Genomic DNA, 19743 nt, shown 5'->3' with positions numbered 1-19743 from the left:
CTTCGTCAAATTCTCACTCAGCGAGTGTGAGTGAAAAACTTTATCAGCTCTAGATTCGCTGGTCTTCTGCGGTCTTCAGATGGAATCGTCCATCTTCTAACACAACGGTCGGTTGCCCTTAGTCCAGGGCTCCGCTGGATGCTGCTGCCAGTTGTGCTCGCCGAATCAGACCTTCTTGGTCGACCTGGCGATCGCTGGAGAGCACTCCCTCCCATTGTTCCGCACTCGGGTTTGGTATAACGGGTGCCACGTCTATCTTCTGGCATGCCCACGTTATGTGATACAGCGTGGGTGTTTCGTGGCACCAGGGGCATTTGTCATTGTATTGTGTCGGATAAATTTTGCTGAGTACGTGTAGGTTCGGGTAAGAGCCCGTTTGTAGCTGCCTCCACGCGACAGAGTCCTCTCTGCTAAGGGAGCTGTGCGGTGGTGGATACCGCTTTCTGCAGCCCTTGTAGTAATTTAGTATCGCCGAATAGTCTTGGGGTACAGGTTCGGTCTCCTCGAGGTCGCCTACGTGGGATGCTCGGTAATAAGTGTGCCCTCGAGCTATCCTGTCCGCCTCTTGGTTCCCTGCGACTCCCGTGTGTCCCGGCGTCCATACTATTGTATGCCTAATTGGTTCTTCTTTTGTTTGTCGTTGTGTTATGTGGTCTCCGGAGCGGAGTATGCGGAGCGCTCCGTGCCCTATTCTGCCGCGTAGGTAGTTGCGGCACGCTGTTTGCGAGTCTGTAAGGATTGATAAAGACCGTTTAGAACGATATCCCTCCGCTGCCGCTAGAGCGACGGCCGCTTCTTCAGCCTCGATTATCGTACAGCCTTGTAGTGATGCGCTGGTGATCTCGCGTAGGTTCGAATCAATCACCGTTGCTACCGCGTTGCTGTTGCTCTGCCCCGCTGCTCTGGCGTATGTGGCTGCGTCCACATATACCGTCGTTTCTTGGGGTGCTAGTGTTTTTTGTAGGTATTCAGCCCTCGCTTCTCTGCGTGCTTTGTGGAGGTTGGGATCCATGTTCCGGGGTATGGGTGCTACTTTTAGAGTGTTGCGATACTCGTCCGGAATTGTTTCGGTCCTCTGGATCTCTTGCAGTTGATCGGCGCAGCCTAGTTTCTTCAGGAGCTCCCTGCCAGATGGGGTCTGCTGTAGTCTGCGTTGTTGGGAGACTAGTTGCGCCTCTTTCAATTCGTCGAAGGCGTTGTGTAGTCCTAAGGCTAGGAACTTTTCGGTTGAGGTGTTCTGGGGAAGGTGGAGTGCGGTTTTGTAGGCTGTGCGTAGAATCGCGTCCGCCTGTTGTACCTCGCTCTTGATGGGATTGTAGTATGGGAGGCTGTATGCCACTCGGCTGACAACCAAGCTTGTGACCAGCTTGAGTGTGTCCTCCTCTCGCATGCCGTGGCGTCTGTGTGAGATGCGCGTGATCATGCGGGCCACTTGTAGGGTGGATGCCTTGAGTAGGGCGAGGGTGTGGGTGCAGCGTTGGTTTGACTGTATCCACATCCCCAGGATTCTGATGAGCGTCTTTTCCGGTATCGGCTTGCCCTCGAGGTAGACGTTGAGCTTTAACTCGTCGCTGGTGGGGACTGTGCGGTTTTGCTTTCCTTTCCAAACTCTCAGGAGCTCGGACTTCTCAGTGGAGCAGGCTAGCCCTCTTGCTCTGACGTAGTCCTCTACGCAGGTGGCTGCCTCTTGTAACTTCTCTTCTTTCTGTCTGAGCGAGCCTGTGTTAACCCAGATGGTGATGTCGTCGGCATACATGGCATGGTGTATGCCGTCGATTTCTTTTAACTGTTTTGCCAAGCCAATCATTGCTATGTTGAAAAGCGTGGGGGAGATGACCGACCCTTGAGGCGTCCCTTTGTTTGGAGTAAGGAACTCAGCGAAACGAGTCTTGACAGATTTTGCGAGATTGTTAGCAAACGCTGAGTTGCCTTTGCAATCTTCGAGGCAATGCAGCATTCCAAAAATAATTGGAATTTGACAGGACAATGAGGGGTACTTTTCAGCACTTAAGATCACAGTTGCGTCAAATAAGGTCTTCGATGCCTCCAAAAACTCCACTGCGTCTCTTCACTTTGCAGAGTTAAAGGTATCTAAGCTCGTGTCCGAAAAGGTGAGTTCAAGTCCAAGGAGCCTTGAGAGGATGACGTACTGACTGTTCCATCTTGTGTCAACATCCTACACAACATAGAGCACGTCTTTGTTCAGCTACGTCTGTAGATCGATCAGTCTTTTGTGTGCACTAGGGCTATGCTTGTAGTTCCCTACAATCGCTTTAGCCTTCTTGCAGAGTGTGTTGATTGCCGTAGTACACGACTTTTCATTGCTGATCACTAGGTGCAGAGAGAGAGAGAGATGCAAATGAAAGGAAGGCAGGGAGGTTAACCAGACTTAAAACGTCCGGTTTGCTACCCTGCGCTAGGGGAAGGGAAAGGGGAAATAAAGACGGAAAGAAGAGCGTGACAAAAATGAAAGCATGAGAAAAAAAATATGAGAAGGGACGAAATGGGGTCATTAGAGTCTTTCTAATAGGCCACTGTCACGTAGAAAAGTCAACAGAGCCTTGACCGACTTTTGCTGCGACGACAGTTCACGTCGGCATTCCAAAACTGACTGTTCTGAAAGTGGCCTGTCGTCAAGGCGCGCCAACGCGGTCGCTAGTGACAGCCGGTGCTCGCTGTATCGAGGACAGTGGCAAAGCACGTGTTCGATAGTCTCTTCGCCGCCGCAGTGTCTGCAAGCCGCGCTGTCATCCATACCGACTCGGAAGGCGAAGGATCTTGTATAGGCGACACCAAGCCACAGTCGGCAAAGTACTGCTGTTTCGAGTCGAGAGAGTCTAGGCGGGGGTCGAAGTCGAAGGGATGGGTCCAGTCGGTGTAGACGTGTATGCTTTAGGCTGGGTGTGTTCCATAAAGTTTTGATGGCTTCATTTGCAAAGTGTGCGCAAAGCAGGCTCGCTGGAGCCAAGGCAGTCTCCTGGCAGCCGCTCGGATATTGCAGCCGCTCGGATATTGCGGCCACTTGGATATTGCGGCCGCTGTTCGTCACGATGTTCTTCACGCAGTCGATTGGTATCTCCCAGTCGGTGCATAGCTGCTCCAATGACGCAGCTATGTTCTCAGCCGTGTGACTCTCCGGCATATGTCGCGTGTTCAAAGTCGACTTTTTCATGTTGAACTTCACCGCAGGAAAATGACACGTGAGGCTTACAAACCCCTCGTTGGCACGCGACGTCCAGATATCGCTCGTAATAGCGAGAGTGCTTGTTCCATGTTCAAGTACTTTTCGCAGCTCGTGTCGTACCTTTGCTGTTGTGTCGTTGTACATGCGCGGGACGAGCACACGCGACAATTTCGTTCGAGATGGCTGACTGTAGCACGACTCTACAGCTGCTTCGACCAGTGCTTTAAACTGATGTGGCAGAAATGGTGAAGAAATGAATGGCTGCCACATTCTGGTGAAGTGCGTTTTCTTTCTTCTGAGACAATGACTGCTGTCTCTGCTGAAGTATATCGTCCAGTGTCGGTTGATTCTTCAACGGAGGATTTGCAGTGGCCTCTTTTTTGTACTCTTCCATCAACAAAAGGTGCTGCTTCATCTGATTTTGAATAGTAGTGGTCATTCCCGTTGGTATTTCAAGAGTATGTTCGCACGACTTGCACCGAGCTGTCGACGGCGAGAGCTTTGTGTAGTGCCGCCAAAGGAGACTTCTTCCGGCTTTCTTTTCTTGCTTGCTCAGTGTCTCATCATCTGCAGTTGATGCCATTCTTGGAGAACACGCCTCATCGGGGGCTGTATCAGCACTGAGATAGTTGCAAATAGCGCAGTGGCGAAGTTAGCGTGTTTTGCGTTTGTCTCAAGAAGAAGAAGCGCAGCAGGTAGCAGAGAGCCGGCGATTACATGAGAAAAGTGGGAACACAAGGCGGGAGTCGTCGATGGCGATGCAACGTTCTCCTCGGACATATTTATTTCTTTTTAATTTCCAGTCATCTAAAGATTGTCCAGGTAACACTTTGGGGATACATATTTCATCGCATATAGTTACAGAGCCTTAAAGGACATCATATATGGTTAGGAAAGAGCCATAGAATAAAGTTTGGTAAAAATAAACTGAAACTGATCGTGTCTCACGGGCGTCATGCAAATAGACTGAAACAGAGCATACAAATAATGAGCCAGTCATGCGAAGTTCTCAATGAATAAACATGTTCTGAGGAGAATGCGGAGCAAGCATATAATTCGTTACTTGTTCAATTATTCCGCCTGTCAGAATATTCGCCGTTTCTACCGTTATTGGGCCATCTTCTAATATTCGGGAATTTCCGAATATGCATTTCTCGAATCGAAAACGCTTCGAATAAAGAAAATATTCGATTCGTATTCGAAATTTCGAATATTCGCACACCCCTAGGCTGAATAGAAACGGAGCATGCAGGGCAGTCTACACCAAGGAAGCACGCAGCTAGCTAGTAGACGTCTACCTTCTAGCTTGATGTAGCTAGTAGCCGTCTTTTGTAAGCTGTACTGTAGAGCTGGACCCTACAAGTCAGCTGGTTGCTCAGCCAATCCGCCCTCCACTTACGTCTAGTAGCCATGTTGGTAAGCACTGCTGTAGCTGCGGGCGTGTAGACATTCAATGTTCAGGCTTGTTTCAGCTTCGCATGTGCTGTAGTTCGCTCTACTTATTGTGCTTACGATCCTGCAAGGCTGAATTCTTATTTTATATGTCACTACAAAAGCACAAGCAAGACAACAACCACAGTAAAATTTTTACTTACCTGTGATCAGTGTATTTTTTGCGCCAAGTTAATTCCCAACCAGGTGAGCTACTGTCAAGCCCTTGATTTCATGCTACTGTAATATCACACAAGTACTAAACTGATAATCATTTAAAAAGTAATAAATACAGTGCAACAAAATATTTTTGTCAGTGCATAGCACCAGTACCGAAATAGTTAAGCCAACGTTCACAAAGAAACGTATTCGTGCTGTATATATTGTTCTCTCACACCTTCCTTTTAAACTGCAAGACAACTGTTTTTGCCTAAGCTCGTGCAAGTATAAGCATTTCTAGTGATCACATCGCCTCAACAACCTTAATGTGTACCATAATTGGTAATAAAATATTATTGGGGGTTTTCATACTAAGTCTGATATTTGCCACTACGCATGTATTGTATAAAAACAACATTTCATTATGTCCCTTTGGGTTTAGAAATTTGAGATGCAGCTTAAACAAGCGTTGCAATTCAGTCTAAGCACACACTTAGTGCACATAAAACATGGCAGTCCACTCATATCGTTCAGCCATTCTCAATGTTCGAGCAGTGTAAGTTGTTCTAGATTTTCAGAGTTAGAAAGAACCATTGTTTGTGACAGGAGTGAATCAGTATTAGCACGCTATACTGGGCATGCCTGCTGTAGCAGTGCATTCAATAAACATGTCTATCTGAAATATTGCAACAAATGTACGATTCTCTTTCCTTCGTTCCTCAGGCCATGAGTAGATTGCACGGTATTTGCACCTTATGTGCCAGTAGACATTTACTGGTATGAAAATGCGTGGATCCATACGCAACAGCCTCACATACCATTTCCACAAGCAAATACAGATAATAAATAACACTATAACCTCAGTCAAATCGCACTATAAACGGTTGCATGCAGCATTAATGGCAGCAGAACTTAGTGCAAGTGTGTAGAGGGTTCGCATAAAGCAAGATAAAACAGCATGCAGAAAGGCTGTTTACTGTCTCTACCTAGACACAACCAACCCACCGTAATGGCTCATAGATGCTTAAGAAGTAGGGAAAAAATTCAGTTTATTTCATAAATACAAATGTGCTTCTGTGTGGTTGCTACATATATGACTAATACAGTGGGTCCTTAGTAAATGCAACTTCTTTACAAAAAACTTGGAATTCTTAATTATCGATTGCAACAAAAATGAAATTGAATTAGTTAAAATGGTAATTCAAATATTTCATACTATGATTATGATTATTATTATTATTATTGTTGTTGTTGTTGTTGTGTTTAGGCGACATAAGCGAGCCGGTATAGGCGGTTATCGGTATCTTTGCTCCAACGAAACTTCAACGCACTATCCTTCCTATTCTTCCGAAATACTTAATGGATTCCTAGAGACAGCTACACTGCCGGCGGAATTGAAAATGGCCATTGTAATGCCATTATTTAAAGGACAAAAGAAAGGTAATGTGGACAGTTAACGACCTATTTCGATCTTGCCTATCATGTCACAAATAATAGAAAACATTTTCTTAGAAATCATTACTTCATTTATAGATAAGTTTTCAGTCATATCAAGCCATAAGTTTGGTTTTGTCGGCACCATTGCTCTACTCGAGGAATTTTCAGACGAATTAAACACAGGTTTAGAACAAAACATGTTTGCATGTGCATTGTTTCTCGATACTTCTAAAGCATTTGATACTGCTAAACGCGAGTTCCTGCTTAAAAAACTATACCTGCATGGTTTCAGGGGGCCCTTTTACAGTTCCTGAAAAACTATTTGTAAGGCCGCTCGCACGTGATATCTCTAGACAACCAGTTATTAATCAATGGCAAATTACCTCTGAAAGCTGGAGTGGCTCAGAACTCTATTTCGTCTTCTCTTTTTAACATGTTTATAAATGACTTTTCGTCAGCTACATCAAAGTGCAAGATCTTTCAGTATGCATATGACACTGTCCTTTTCATAAAACATGTCTGTTGCTCAAAAGCAGTTGCATTACTTCAAGAGAGTGTGTACGATGCAATAGCCTGGTTTACTAACAACTGTTTGACAATAAACAATAAAAAAATGCTGTTTTATAAATCCACTTAAAACAACTGTTACAAGTTTACCACTGTTTCCGCACTGTCCTAATTGCCAATCATGTCAGTGTGCTCGCGTAGAATATGTAAACTCTATTAAATACCTTGGTGTTTTATTTGACAGTGACCTCTCACGTAATGATCACATGGCATATATTTGCGGCAGGCTCAGAAGTGTTTCATCACTGCTTTTCAACATTAAATTCATTGTTCCGATGCCTGTAAAAATCACTATCCCGCACGCTTTAGCATACAGTGTCTTACGTTATGGCATTACATTGTTCGGGTTTTGCTCATCTCGATGGCTCTGTCGAATTGACAGAATTCTAAAAAGTATGCTGAAGTCTATTACGTATAACTCTTCCTCGGCTGACAATGTGAACTTGTTTATACGTCTGGTTCTTTCGACATTTAGAGCTTTGTTCTCTTAAATGGTTGTGGTAAGATATTTTTGGAACTCCGATTTCAAACAGGAATATATTACTCGCCGTGCCCTACGGGAAACATGCGTTTTATAGTAGCCTACTGCAACACAAGACTTGGTAAAGCTAGTAGGTATGCTTATGTCCCAAGAATATTCAATGACCTATCTGATCATATATTTACTGCAACCACGAAACGAAACTTGAAAAATTGTTCAAGGCAACTACATACTGCTGCCTTTTTCTCGTTTCTTGTATTTCTGTCGTCACTTATTTTAGCAGAGTCTGTTTCATTTTGTTGTTGTGATGAGCTTCACCAGCTTTTCATGGCTGTACATGCTGCCATTTCGTTTTTGTTGGTCGACGGGCCGGGCCAAGTCACGCAAGCCACTTCCTTGGCTTTGACCGGCCTGACTTCTGATGTACGAAGATTGTAAGATGGCAATAATAATAATAATAATAATAATAATAATAATAATAATAATAATAATAATAATAATAATAATAATAATAATAATAATAATAATAATAATAATAATAATAATAAAGCCAACAGCACAGAGAAAGAACAGGCTAAGAATTGGACAAAATTGAAAGCCCAAAAGGCAGCAAAGGTGCATTCACAATGCTCTCTTGAAGAAATCTTTCCAGTAACCAAAATACTTATTTTGATCAAATCATGGCTGCAAGAACTATACAGTTGTCAAAACACACACACACACACACACACACACACACACACACACACACACACACACACACACACACACACACACACACACACACACACACACACACACACACACACGCACGCACACACACACACGCACGCACGCACACGCACACACGCGCGCGCGCGCTCCATTTGTGGTGCCGATTACGCTGCAAGGGGTTTCATATGCCCTACCAACGCAACTACCCCCTCACCTTTTCCGAAGCATGCCGGCAAATTCCCCGCTTTCAAAATTGACCATTTCGCTCGCCCTTCCCCCTTCCTCCACTTCGTTGAGGCTGCCCTGGATCCTCCCTGGCAATTTTTTTTTTAAATTTTGACACCTTTTCATAGTAATTGTCTTCACAATGGCTAAAAGCGTATGGCTTGGAAACATCAAGTGCTAGCCATGGCGTTGAAATTTTTGGCATATTTTTTCTAACTAAGCGTCTTCACAATGGCTAGGAAGTATAGCTTAGAGAAATCAAGTGTTAGCCATCTTTAATATATCTTAACTATAGCTTGACATAGCTCTGGCTTCTTCTTCCTGCTCAAGCTGTATCAAGTTAGCTAGTAGCCAACTTGTGCGTCCTGGATAGATATGGAATTTGTGGGGTCATGGATCCATTAGTGATTAGAACAATATCGTTGTCTTAGGCCATTTTTTTTTACCATTTCCTTACCACGCCGAAATAAATTTTTCAGTTTGATTGGCGCAATCTGACCAGTTGCAAGCTGGGAGATTAGGCTCCACTAGGTGCCCTTTACGCAAGCTTATATGTCGCAGGTAGGGTAGCCGGCCTGTAGTGCTTGCCCTTCCTTCCTTGAAAAGGTCATTTGGCTGCGCCACTATAATTACGTACGTGTGCAGCAATCACGAAGGACAGACAGACAAGAAACTTTAATTGGTCCTAAGGGACTACGTTGGCGAAGGAGAAAATATTTTTCTCTGGAGCTAGATTGATCCGCTTACTATGGAGCACTACACATACAAAAAAAATATTCCTAGCTTGCAGTCTCCTGTTTCTTATTTACATATAACAAAATAAAATAAAGAGCCAAACTGCATAGGACAGCATGGTTGTAGTTGTATAAGGAATATCGCTTACAGCGAAACTAGTCCTTTGTGGACAAAACTCATGCTCTGACGAGGCAGTAGCGACACCTGAAAGTTGGGAAAGCAGATCAGAGGCCTTTTGTGAGCGTTTTTGCATTTGTAGATGCCGGTGCCTTCGTTCACTTTTGTTCGACCTTCGCGCTGTTCGCGTGGGCATGCGGCCAGGCCGGGGCGTCGTGCGTGGGACGCGCGCGCGCATAGCGACCGTGGCGGCACCCAGCGTCTCGCGGGCGAACCTGCAGTGAGTCGACGTCCGGAAGTCGAACAGGCAGGATGGAGCACGACACCAAGCACACTTCCTGTAATTGCCTGGATTTTAACAAAATGGCCAAGGTGAAGAAAGTGGTAGACGAAGCCCGGGAACAAAACAACCCCGAGCTCGACCTGGTCGACCGAGGAATCACGTCCATCGAAGAGATACCCGGACTGTGTGAGTTGCGGCTCTACGAAGGCGTACTCCTCTGTTTTTGACCCCTTTTCCAAATTTGGCGCGGCCGCCGTATTTTTAAACCGGTTGTGATGTCACATCTGCGGGGGTTGATTCACGTATATGGGGTTTACATGTTGCGGTGTATCGCGTCGTTGTGATGATGCGTAGCGCAACATGAGCTGTAGAAGTGCTCTCGAGTGTTTATAAAGTCTGTCCACTTGTGGTTCAGCGCTGTCAGGGTGAAACACGGACGCTCTTGGAAACAGAAAGTAAACAAAGCAACGCATGGGCATGACCTGGGCGTAGCCGACTAAGTTCAGTCTCGCGTCTCCTCCACAGTGCAGCCGTCGAGCTGTTCATTGAGTCTAATAAAATTGCTGAAAGTTGCATAATTAGTCAAACAATTTGTGTCGCCTGTTAAGGCCACCGATCTGTGTCGTCTTGTTCACGTTGTATCCACTACTACTTGCTCCATGACGAACATCACCAAATTTATTTTTATCCCACATTGATTTTTACGCATAGCTTAAGAAGCTTTCAGTTTTTCGTCGAGAAATGCGATTTTTGTAACGCTCAAGCCTGATTTGAACAACGTATGCATGTGTGTCAACGTCGCCAAGCGCTAGTTTATTGCTGCTAATACGTCATTACACAGATAGATTTGTTTCGATCATTGCCATTATGACACTGCGCGTCGTTAATGTGGTTACTCTGTGAACATAATATTGCAAGACGCTCGCTTTCACTCATGAAAGGAAAGCTAGCGTTTTCCAAATGCAGCACCGCGTTCAATGTTTTCACACGCCCTGTTTCGCAATCGCAAAACCGTTCGTTATGCGATATTCGCATGGCGCTTTGTGTGATACAAAGTTATGGGTCACGCAGACGCGTTGTAAAAAGTGTGCATGATATTCTCTCTTGCAGTGTCATGTTTGACTTGAGATTGCAGTGATCACTGGGAACGTTATATATTCCCGTAATTCGCGTGTTTATGAGTTCTCATTGCATAACCTGTTCATGTTCTTAAGTAGTGAAGAGATGTGTTATTTTTTTATTCAGATCTATTTTTCGAATCTGTATTGCTTTCTATTTGTTTTCTAAGGACAGACATTATATTAATCTGTTTTTCAGTCTCTTTGCCAAATTTGACAAGGTTGACATTGAGCCACAACAAAATCAGAGGTAAGTGGGCCTAGAAAAAATAATATTGGCTATGTTGTGAACATGACTAAGCTTGGCTTCCCAAGATATGTGCAGTGATTAACTTACGTGGCATTTGTGAGCATTGTATTGCATGCTGAAATTGTTTCAACTTACGCCTTGTGTTACATGCATTAATATGTGGTAAGTAATTGCCTCATTGAAATGTCACAATACCATATATCTGTTTGCCTGCCACCATATATCCATTTAGTTAAAGCTCCCTGTGTGGTACCATAATCTGTGCTGCACTGTTGTGAGCTTGTGTAACACCTGCTTGAAGGTGCTAAAAAAATGGCAACACTTCTTGCAACAGCCTGAAAACATGGTCTGGTACTGTGATATAAACAGTAAAAATCCCACTGAACCCACCTCACGATGAATGTCAACCATTAGCATTGAAGCAATGTAGCGGCACACCTTATGGCCAATGCCGAAATGTGTACGTAGCTGGTCTCTTCTATTGTACTTCACTGCATACACTGCGCCCGTCTAGCAATACCATCGTAATGTCTGCGAGTTCGATTCTGCTGAGCATTGGAGATATTTAAAGGCTTAATTTTTGTCATTGTAGAGTGGCACATGGCGAGTAGCACGTACCGAGTCACCCAAGTTAGCATCAAAAATGTCGATTGAAGGGCGGCACATGCCTACGGGCGCATATCCAGTGGGCCATATCTAGTGACCCCAATTGGTGTTGTAGTACGAGCCTGCTAGTCTGGGGCCTTAGATGGAGCGGAGCACAGAGAAGGGACATCAGGCCCAGACGAAAACTAAATTGTATAACTGCATGAGCACTTGCCTGGAGCGCCAGTGAACGCAAGTGCGAGCCTGCAGTTTCTGCTGCAGCGATCATGGCGCTGCCTTGACCGAGGTGCAGCCGCTATGGTATCGAAGAGCAGCACAAATTGAGTGGCACATGCTCGGTGCTCCAAGTAAGTGTCAAAGAAGTTCATTGAGGAGTAGTACGTATTCGGTGTCACACGCCCAGTGACACATCCCTAGTGGCCCATATCAACGTCAAAGTGGTTCACTTGAAGAGTGGCACATAGGTACACACTGCGACGTACTCGTGACCCATGTTAGTCCAACGGTTGGTTTTGAACCCTGTTCCCTCAGCACAGCAGCCCAACGCGCTACCCATTTGACAAGGACTGCCCAGTGAACCAGGTTGGTGGGAAAACGGTTGGAGGGATAGGTAGATACACAGACACTCAGCCCCTGGAAAGTGCATGAAGTATCCTAAGAATGCTAATCACTGTAAAACTATATTGTACCTTTAAGCTGAGGTTTGATGTGGCTTAGAAGTTGTGGTTGGGTGGTGGGTGGACTGGTGGCAGGAACTGCTTGCCACCTTGTTTCTCTGCTCATTGGGCTTTCACAGGCAGTCATCATGAATACCAGGATGACAGCTGCCCCAGCTACTTGCTTTTAAAGTCAATACCATACAGGTGATGATTTTGTCATCCCTGCAGCTTTTAATTCCAGGACAGCTTTAGTCTATGTTAAGTCTTATTTGTAGAGGCAGTGGATTTGACATTGAAGGTGCCAGGTTGTTAGTCATTGTTTGCTTTTGTGACCTCTGTTCATAGCAGGTTCAGTGTCTTCTGTTTTTGTTCCGTGATACCCTCCTACATTTTCAATGGGGGTGAAATGCGAAAACACCCGTGTACTTAGATTTAAGCGCATGTTAAAGAACCCCAGGTGGTTGAAATTTCCTGAGTCCCCCACTACGGCATGCCTCATAATCAGAAAGTGGTTTTGGCATGTAAAACCCCATAATTAAATTTTTTTTAATACCTTCCTACATAAAAATCGGCATCATGTTGTGCTTAGTGTGTTGCGTAGTGTGTTCAATGCTGCCTTATACGAATAGGAAGGTAAAAAACAAGCGTGCATGAACTGACTGATTAGTGAATGTAGTGCCATGTATTGTACACAAGCACCAGACCTACTTGCAGATAGTATTGGCTGCTACACCCGCTAGCAACACTGCGTGTGCAAAGAAGATCAGCAAAAGCAAACATTTCGTAGTTCATATCGTCTTTTCGTGGCAATTGCTGAGATGGCCTTCTATGAAAATACTGGAAAACGCAGCTTGATGGTGCACTAGTAATGATATAAAAATATGATAATGAGGAGTTGTATGACATGGTATATGGGCATTTAAAACTGTAAAACTGTTTGTAAATTTCTAAAACAGTGTTTTAAAGCTGTAAAACCTTCATGTTAGCATTATTTCTCGAGGGAAAAAAAAGATATCAGTTTCTTTGGACATTGCTGAACTTTCTCAACTGAAAAACACGATGTACATTCATGTACATTGTGGTGGTGGGGCATCCTATTGACACATCATGGTGTGTTGCGTAATCAATACCATAGTGTTACTTGTAATGCTGCTGACTGTGTGTAGATGAGCTAGGTGCATTTCCTTGCTTTTCTGAGACTGGGATATGTGTTTAAATTGGATGTGAAGCAAGGATTAGATCATTAAAATGCAGTTTGCATTTGGTATGCATTTGCATGAGATTATTTTATCAATGACACTTGTAATCTTGACATATGCATGTTACGCACCAGTGTAAAAACATGGGCTCACAATTTGCTCCATTATGTTGAACATTTCGAATGTTAATAGCTTTATGTGTTGGTGAAAGCTTCAAATCTTGTTTGCAGTTGTTCCTGCGAGCATAGCAAATTTGTACAACTTGGAAATTCTGACACTATGCAACAACCAAATTGTGGTAAGTTGATTTGCAAGCTCTACATCTGCCATGCTAAGGATAGAGGAATCTAGCATGTCCTATGTGGGTGAACAAATATTAATAGCTTCGCCATTCTCGTCGGTACTATTGTGCCATTAAAATAATGTAATTTATTGCTAGTTATTAATATTTATCTATTATAATGACATGTGAATGAGGCTGCCATTAGTGCCAGTGCACTAGATATTCTTGTGGAAACAATTCTGTTTTCTCTGCCAGTAGCTGTTTATCCGTGCTGGTAAGTTGATGAAGTTTAACAGCATTAGGGCCACATGTCAATTTTTTATGTACTTGGTATGGGCTATATTAGTGTAATTTATTAGTGAAGATTGCAGGAAGTTTTAGTCTGTGCGTAAAGAAACATATTGTTACAAAAGGTTAGTAACATTGGAAATGTATCTGCATGCAGTCTCTGGAAAAAAATTTTCTTTCTCTCATATCACCTTTCCGAATTGCCTTAGTTTACACTATTCATCAGATGTCCACCATGTGCAATCCTTGCATTTCCTCATCGTGTTGATCTAGGTGGCTGAACATTTAAGATACTCTTTCCAGCATGTGGCAGTTGACTACCTATATCAGCAAACGTGGTGACAGAACCTTTTGGACAAGCATTCATCTTGTCAGCCTTTCAACTTCTAATCATTCCTAAGTGAATTTTCTTGATAGATGGCAGAAAAATGACATGAATAATACACAATGAGTTGTCATTCTTGATGATTTCCAAAGTGATAGGGGTATAGAATTGATTGTACGGGTACTGCAGCACCTATGCTGAGGCATGGGAACTGCCTTTTGTGGCTGAAAGCACCTGAGTTTTCATGTAGCTGGAAGGAAAGTTGAAAGCATGGAAAGAAGTGGGAGGCAGGCAAGCAGTGGTGTTTTCATAAATGTGCAGAAAACTTTTCAGGGGATTTCTCAAAACTTCGTCCAGCTTGCATATTTGTGCAAAACTGATTTGCTTATCTTTGTACACTCTGCAGCTCATCCTAGCTTTAAGAGAGATACATTTTTGAGCTGTTAAAAACGTTTTGACACATCCAGTGTTTTTATACTAAGTCTAAACTATCTGGCTGCACTTCAGTTAGGTTATAAAAGAAGTGCAGAAGACCAACAGAAAAATGGGAAGCTTTTGTAGTGTTTAGTATTACCTGAGAAGCTATCCATTTCATCATCTGGGGATACTGGGCATAGTTGATGTACATGCCTTAGCTTCCTTTGTTCACCTCCGTTGCCTGTAATGTATGCTGAAACCTATTTAAAGACACGCTAACTAGTGACACTAGGTCGGCTTAGACTTTTAGCTTCCTTGCTTTTGAAACCATTCTAATTCACCTTGCTGGAAAGGGTTGATTATTACTGAAGAAAACGAAGGCCGTTCTTCCCCATCTTGAATTTTGTGCTGAAACCATGGCATTAGTGTATCGATGTGATGTCACAGATTTGATGGTACAAGGTATTGTTATTATTATTATTATTACTATTATTATTTTTAGTATTATTATTGTACATGGGCTTTTGGTGCAAGAAAAATTCTAAAAGCTTGCTAGGTTGATTCATCAATTTCCTTAATGCGATGTAGTCCTTCTTTACCAATAACTATACCTAAGTAGATGCCGTCATACTTCGTGAGCTGGTGTGGGAATATGATGTCATCACCATGCATCTTTTGTTCTTGTATCTTTCCTGCATGCAACAGGCCTCCTTTCATGATAGCAGTGGCAGCATTGCTATTGCAGAACTGCAATTTACTAATACAGCTTAACTTAATAGTCCTCTTTAGTGTCGCCATAAACAGATTGCATCGCCATTTTCGTAGATTGTGGACGACGCTTCTGTGTGAACTGAAAGGTAGATTGTTTTTCTTCTTTTGGTTGGTGTTGCTGTTATGTTGCCACTTTTTGATATGTTGTTACCACATCTTCTCCTCCTTGGACCTACTGCAGCATTCTAAACAAACTGAAGTATCCGGTGGAATCAAAAGCAGTAAAACTTACTGAAAAGCCAGCGTTGTGTTTTATATGACGTAAGAAAATGGTACATTCTTTATCAACAAAAACAACTTGTTATACAACTGAACCTCGTTCTTAGGAAATCACATCTGACAAGAAAATATCTTTGGTTTATCTGATATTTGTTTAAGCACATATTCTTTACATGCTAACATCAGAAAAAGTATTTTCTGATTTACTTTGAGATATTCAAGAAATTTTCATATCCATATTCATTACTATAGTGAGATTTCGGTTGAATTATGAAGTTGAGTGAAAACTGTTTCAGAGATGTTATCGCACAGGTGAGCGTGATTTATCATTGCAGTACTGCATCAGCTCCAGAGAAAGTGACCTTCAGAATTTTCTTGTAGGAGGGAGATAATTTTATTTTGCCTTTATACAGCATGAATTTTTGTTGTGCACCTAGGTGAGTCATTGAAAATAGAAATGTTACATTTTAGCAAATGGCGACAGGTGGGATTGTGATAATAAAGTTGTAATGTGCACTGCCTCATGGAGCGCTTGCTGTGATTTGACATTTCCACTCATTGCATGCAGGAGTTGCCCTCATCAATCTCTACGATGCCAAAACTCAAGATCCTGAACTTGGCGTGAGTAGCTGTAATAAGTATGCATACTTCCGGTATTGAGCTTTCCCTTGTCGCACTTTCCCAGTACGTATTACATGAACATTCAGAAAAATATGTTTAAATGTTTTGCAAGATTGCGCAAACTTTATAGATTCTAAGACAGCTAACTTACCTTGTCGCAGTGGTTATGGTGACAACATTCCAATAGTTGAAAGCTAAGGTACTTGTGTATTTATATTTAGGTCACATAAAGAACCTCAGCCAGTCAAGATTTGTATGGTTCCCTCCACTCTGCATCATAAGGTGTAGTACAGCTTTGGGGCATTAACATACTACTTATTAAAAAGCTTTAAAATCTACACATGATCGGTTTTGACAAATGCTACCATATATACTCGTGCATTGGCCGCATCCGTGTGAAAGCCACACCCAGAACTTTGTAAAAAAAAATGTTAGAAATATATTGAGAAATTACCCTTGTATAAGCCGAACCCTTGATTTTTGAGAAGGTTGTGCGGTGCAAGGATTCCGAAGCATTTTTCTTTTAATCGGTGGCAAACCAAGGCAGCCGTGCCGAGTTTTTTGGCACCTCCAGGTAGCACAAGAACAGCCTCCGAGATTTAGTGCCGGCCTCCGAGGCTGTTGTCGCTGGTCTGTGGGGCGTCACCATTTATTCCAACCGGCAGGTGACACGCTACGGGAATAGACAAGAATGGCCAGAGCTAGTACAACCGAGTACTGTAGTTCAATAGTGGCAAGTACTGCTGAAAATATTTATGAAAAAAAAAAAAATGTATTTCTCAGCGTAATGGCCGCACTCCCGATTTTCACCACAAGATCTCGGAAAAAAATATCTGCGGCCATTGCGCGAGTATGTACAGTATATGCTTGCAATATTGTCTTACTCTTCGGGTCTCCCAGCTTACTGGAATGCTGTATGCATCATCAAGATATTGCATGGCTGACAAGTGTCTAGGAAAGCTTGAGAGACCTGTCCGGATCGATGTTTTGTCCTTCACAGTCATTGCCCCCCCCCCCCCCCCCCCCCGCAGGGGTGTCTGCATCAGCAGGCGTTTGGTGTGTTGCGACACCACATAGTTGAGCACACGAGGGTGGGCCCCTCCCGCGTGTAGCCATGCGCAGCTTAGCCGTGTCTGGGGAAAGGGGGATCCTGGGGGTTGAGCCGATGCCGGGTGTTCAGACCTTTTAGGCCCCCCGGTGGAGGCAACACACCTCTTTGGCCTCTGCTTCACATAGATGGCACCCCCGGACTGACCCACCCGGGGGAAATCGGTAGTTGCCGTTTACTCTCTCTCTCTCTCTCTCTCTCTCTCTCCAACCTTCATCTTTCTCTCACTTTACACCTTTCCTGTCTTCCCTTGGCTTCCCTTCCAATTTTTCCAGGCAGCAAGTGTTAACCTTGTGTGAATAGCCAACCTAGGTTATTTCATATTTGGTTATAGGGATAACGTACAGCTGGCGTTTGCAGGACCTGTTTTTACAGTCCCTGTAGCATCCTCTTGTTGGGCTCCATGGTGGGTGGCTGGCGTTATTGCCGAAAACTACATTCCTCTATGGATAGCTCCTTCCCACCACTCCCTGATCGCCCTCAGAGAAGAGGGTGCACCGATGAAGTTTTCCAGTTTTTTGGTCGCCAAGTCCACAACTTCCCACGTTTCCATGTCATTGATTCTGAAAAACCAGATAAACCAGTTAGAACAATTTCACCCTTCCTTGTTTCCAAGTCACTGACTGAAGTGTTTGGTCCAGGTCATAAAGCGTCGACGATGCCCAGCTGTGATCTCCTCTTGGAGCTCCGCGATCAGAATCAGTATGAGAAATTGCCAAAACTAGTGTCATTTGGGGAAACCCAAGTAATTGTAACCGCGCACCGTACGATGAACACAACCCGGGGCGTTGTCTCAGACGATGACTTACTGGAGCTCACTGAGGCTGAACTCTTGGTGGGCTTTAGTGGCGAGAATGTTATAAATGTCAAAAGAATTAAGATGAGGCGTGACAGCAAAGAAATAAAATCCAAGCACCTGGTGCTGACATTCGGCTGTTCTGCCAGAGTCTGTAGAGGCCGGGTACATCAAGCTTCATGTTAGGCCATATGTGCCAAATCCCCTCAGATGTTTCAAATGCCAACGTTTTGGCCACAGTTCACTGAGCTGCCACAGCCGCCAAACCTGTACGAAATGCAGTGCCCATGAACATACCTCTGAATCTTGCGAGAACACTCTCCACTGTGTGAACTGTGATGGGGAGCATGCCGCATACTCACGGTCGTGCCCATCCTGGAAAAAAGAAAAAGAAATTGTCACAATCAAAATCAAAGAAAACATGTCTTGCAAGGAGGCACATAGGCGGGTGTCATACCTGCCTAAGAGCAGCTTTGCCGATGTGGTGCATCAGGGGGCAGTGCCACAACGGCCTCCGGCGGCTGTCCGGTCCACACACAGTGAGCCGGCGATGACACCATCCGGCCCTTCGGCGGCTACAGTTTGTACTCTTCCGCCACCCCAGAAGAAGGGGCCACCCACCTCCGGGCAGGTGGCCTCTAAGGTCTCATCTAATGTGCTGAGGCCTTCATGTCAAACAAAGCGCTCGGAAGAGCGAGTGTCCAGTGCCTCGCAAGAGGCGATGGACACAACAACCAGCCAGACGGCGCCACCAGCGCCTAAGGAGCGGCGAGCATCTCTCGACCGCTCCAAAAAAGACAAAACTCTCGTCATGGCACCTGCAAAGGGCCCGTGAGCTAATCCTTGTCTCTTAAACACAGTACTAAACACACAAATAGCATAATGGATACACAAATACTACAGTGGAATGTTAGAGGACTTCTCTATAACCTTGACGATATTAGAGAACTCCTACACAAACATAATCCAAAGTTGCTGTTTGTTCAGGAGACGCATATAAAATGTACACAAACAAACTTTCTTTGCAAGTACACCATCTTCCGCAAGAATCGTCATGATGCTAACACCTCGGGCAGCGGTGTAGCAATCCTTGCAGACAAGTCCGTAGCTTGTCGCCACGTAGCCTTACAGACACCCCTCGAGGCAGTGTCAATTATAGGGGTTCTTTTCAATAAGTTGGTAACTGTCTGTGCCATATATATATCCCCAAGCTATCACTTCTAAAAAGCCGATTTATATAACCTCATAAATCAGTTCCCGGAACCCTACATACTTGTGGGGAGACGCGCGTTGCAACGCAAGAGAGCGGCTCATTGAAAATTTCGTCCTTACATCTGGTGCCTGCCTGTTTAATAAGAAGGAGCCAACATATTACGGCATTCAACACAATTCATATTCATCCATAGACCTAGCAATAGGCTCTGCTTCCTTTCTGCCTCATCTGGAATGGAATGTGATGAATAATCCTTTTGGTAGTGACCACTTCCCTATAACTTTAAACTCAATAACGCAGCATGACAGCCCTCCCCATGTTCCCATTTGGAAATTAGCATTGGCTGACTGGGAGCATTTTAAGGAATCAACTCATTTAACACCCGATTTTATAAACAATTTTAGTATAGATGAAGCTGTCGCATATTCTACCGCTTTTATTATTCATGCTGCCGAAAAGTTTATCCTGCATGCAAGTGGTGGCTCACTTAAAAAACGTGTTTCCTGGTCGAATGAAAACAGTAGAGATGTGCGAAAG

The 19743-nt window shown here is 44.0% G+C and overlaps 1 protein-coding gene across 1 annotated transcript in view; it reads left to right on the top strand.

Moving 5' to 3' along the window:
• Nucleotides 1-9316: 9316 nt before the first annotated feature.
• The window catches only part of ics (ras suppressor protein 1), a 44401-nt gene continuing 33974 nt past the window's right edge, over nt 9317-19743 (top strand). The window contains exons 1-4 of the mRNA XM_070537289.1: nt 9317-9519; nt 10651-10701; nt 13396-13463; nt 16037-16089. Of these exons, the coding sequence (XP_070393390.1) occupies nt 9363-9519; nt 10651-10701; nt 13396-13463; nt 16037-16089 (329 nt within the window). The 5' untranslated portion in view covers nt 9317-9362. The remainder of the gene's footprint in view (nt 9520-10650; nt 10702-13395; nt 13464-16036; nt 16090-19743) is intronic.

This window comes from Dermacentor albipictus, chromosome 4 (genome assembly GCF_038994185.2).
Source record: "Dermacentor albipictus isolate Rhodes 1998 colony chromosome 4, USDA_Dalb.pri_finalv2, whole genome shotgun sequence".
Classification (NCBI taxonomy): Eukaryota; Metazoa; Arthropoda; class Arachnida; order Ixodida; family Ixodidae; genus Dermacentor; species Dermacentor albipictus.
The sequence above is the reverse complement of the archived record's forward strand: the minus strand, read 5'-3'. Positions and strand labels throughout refer to the sequence as shown.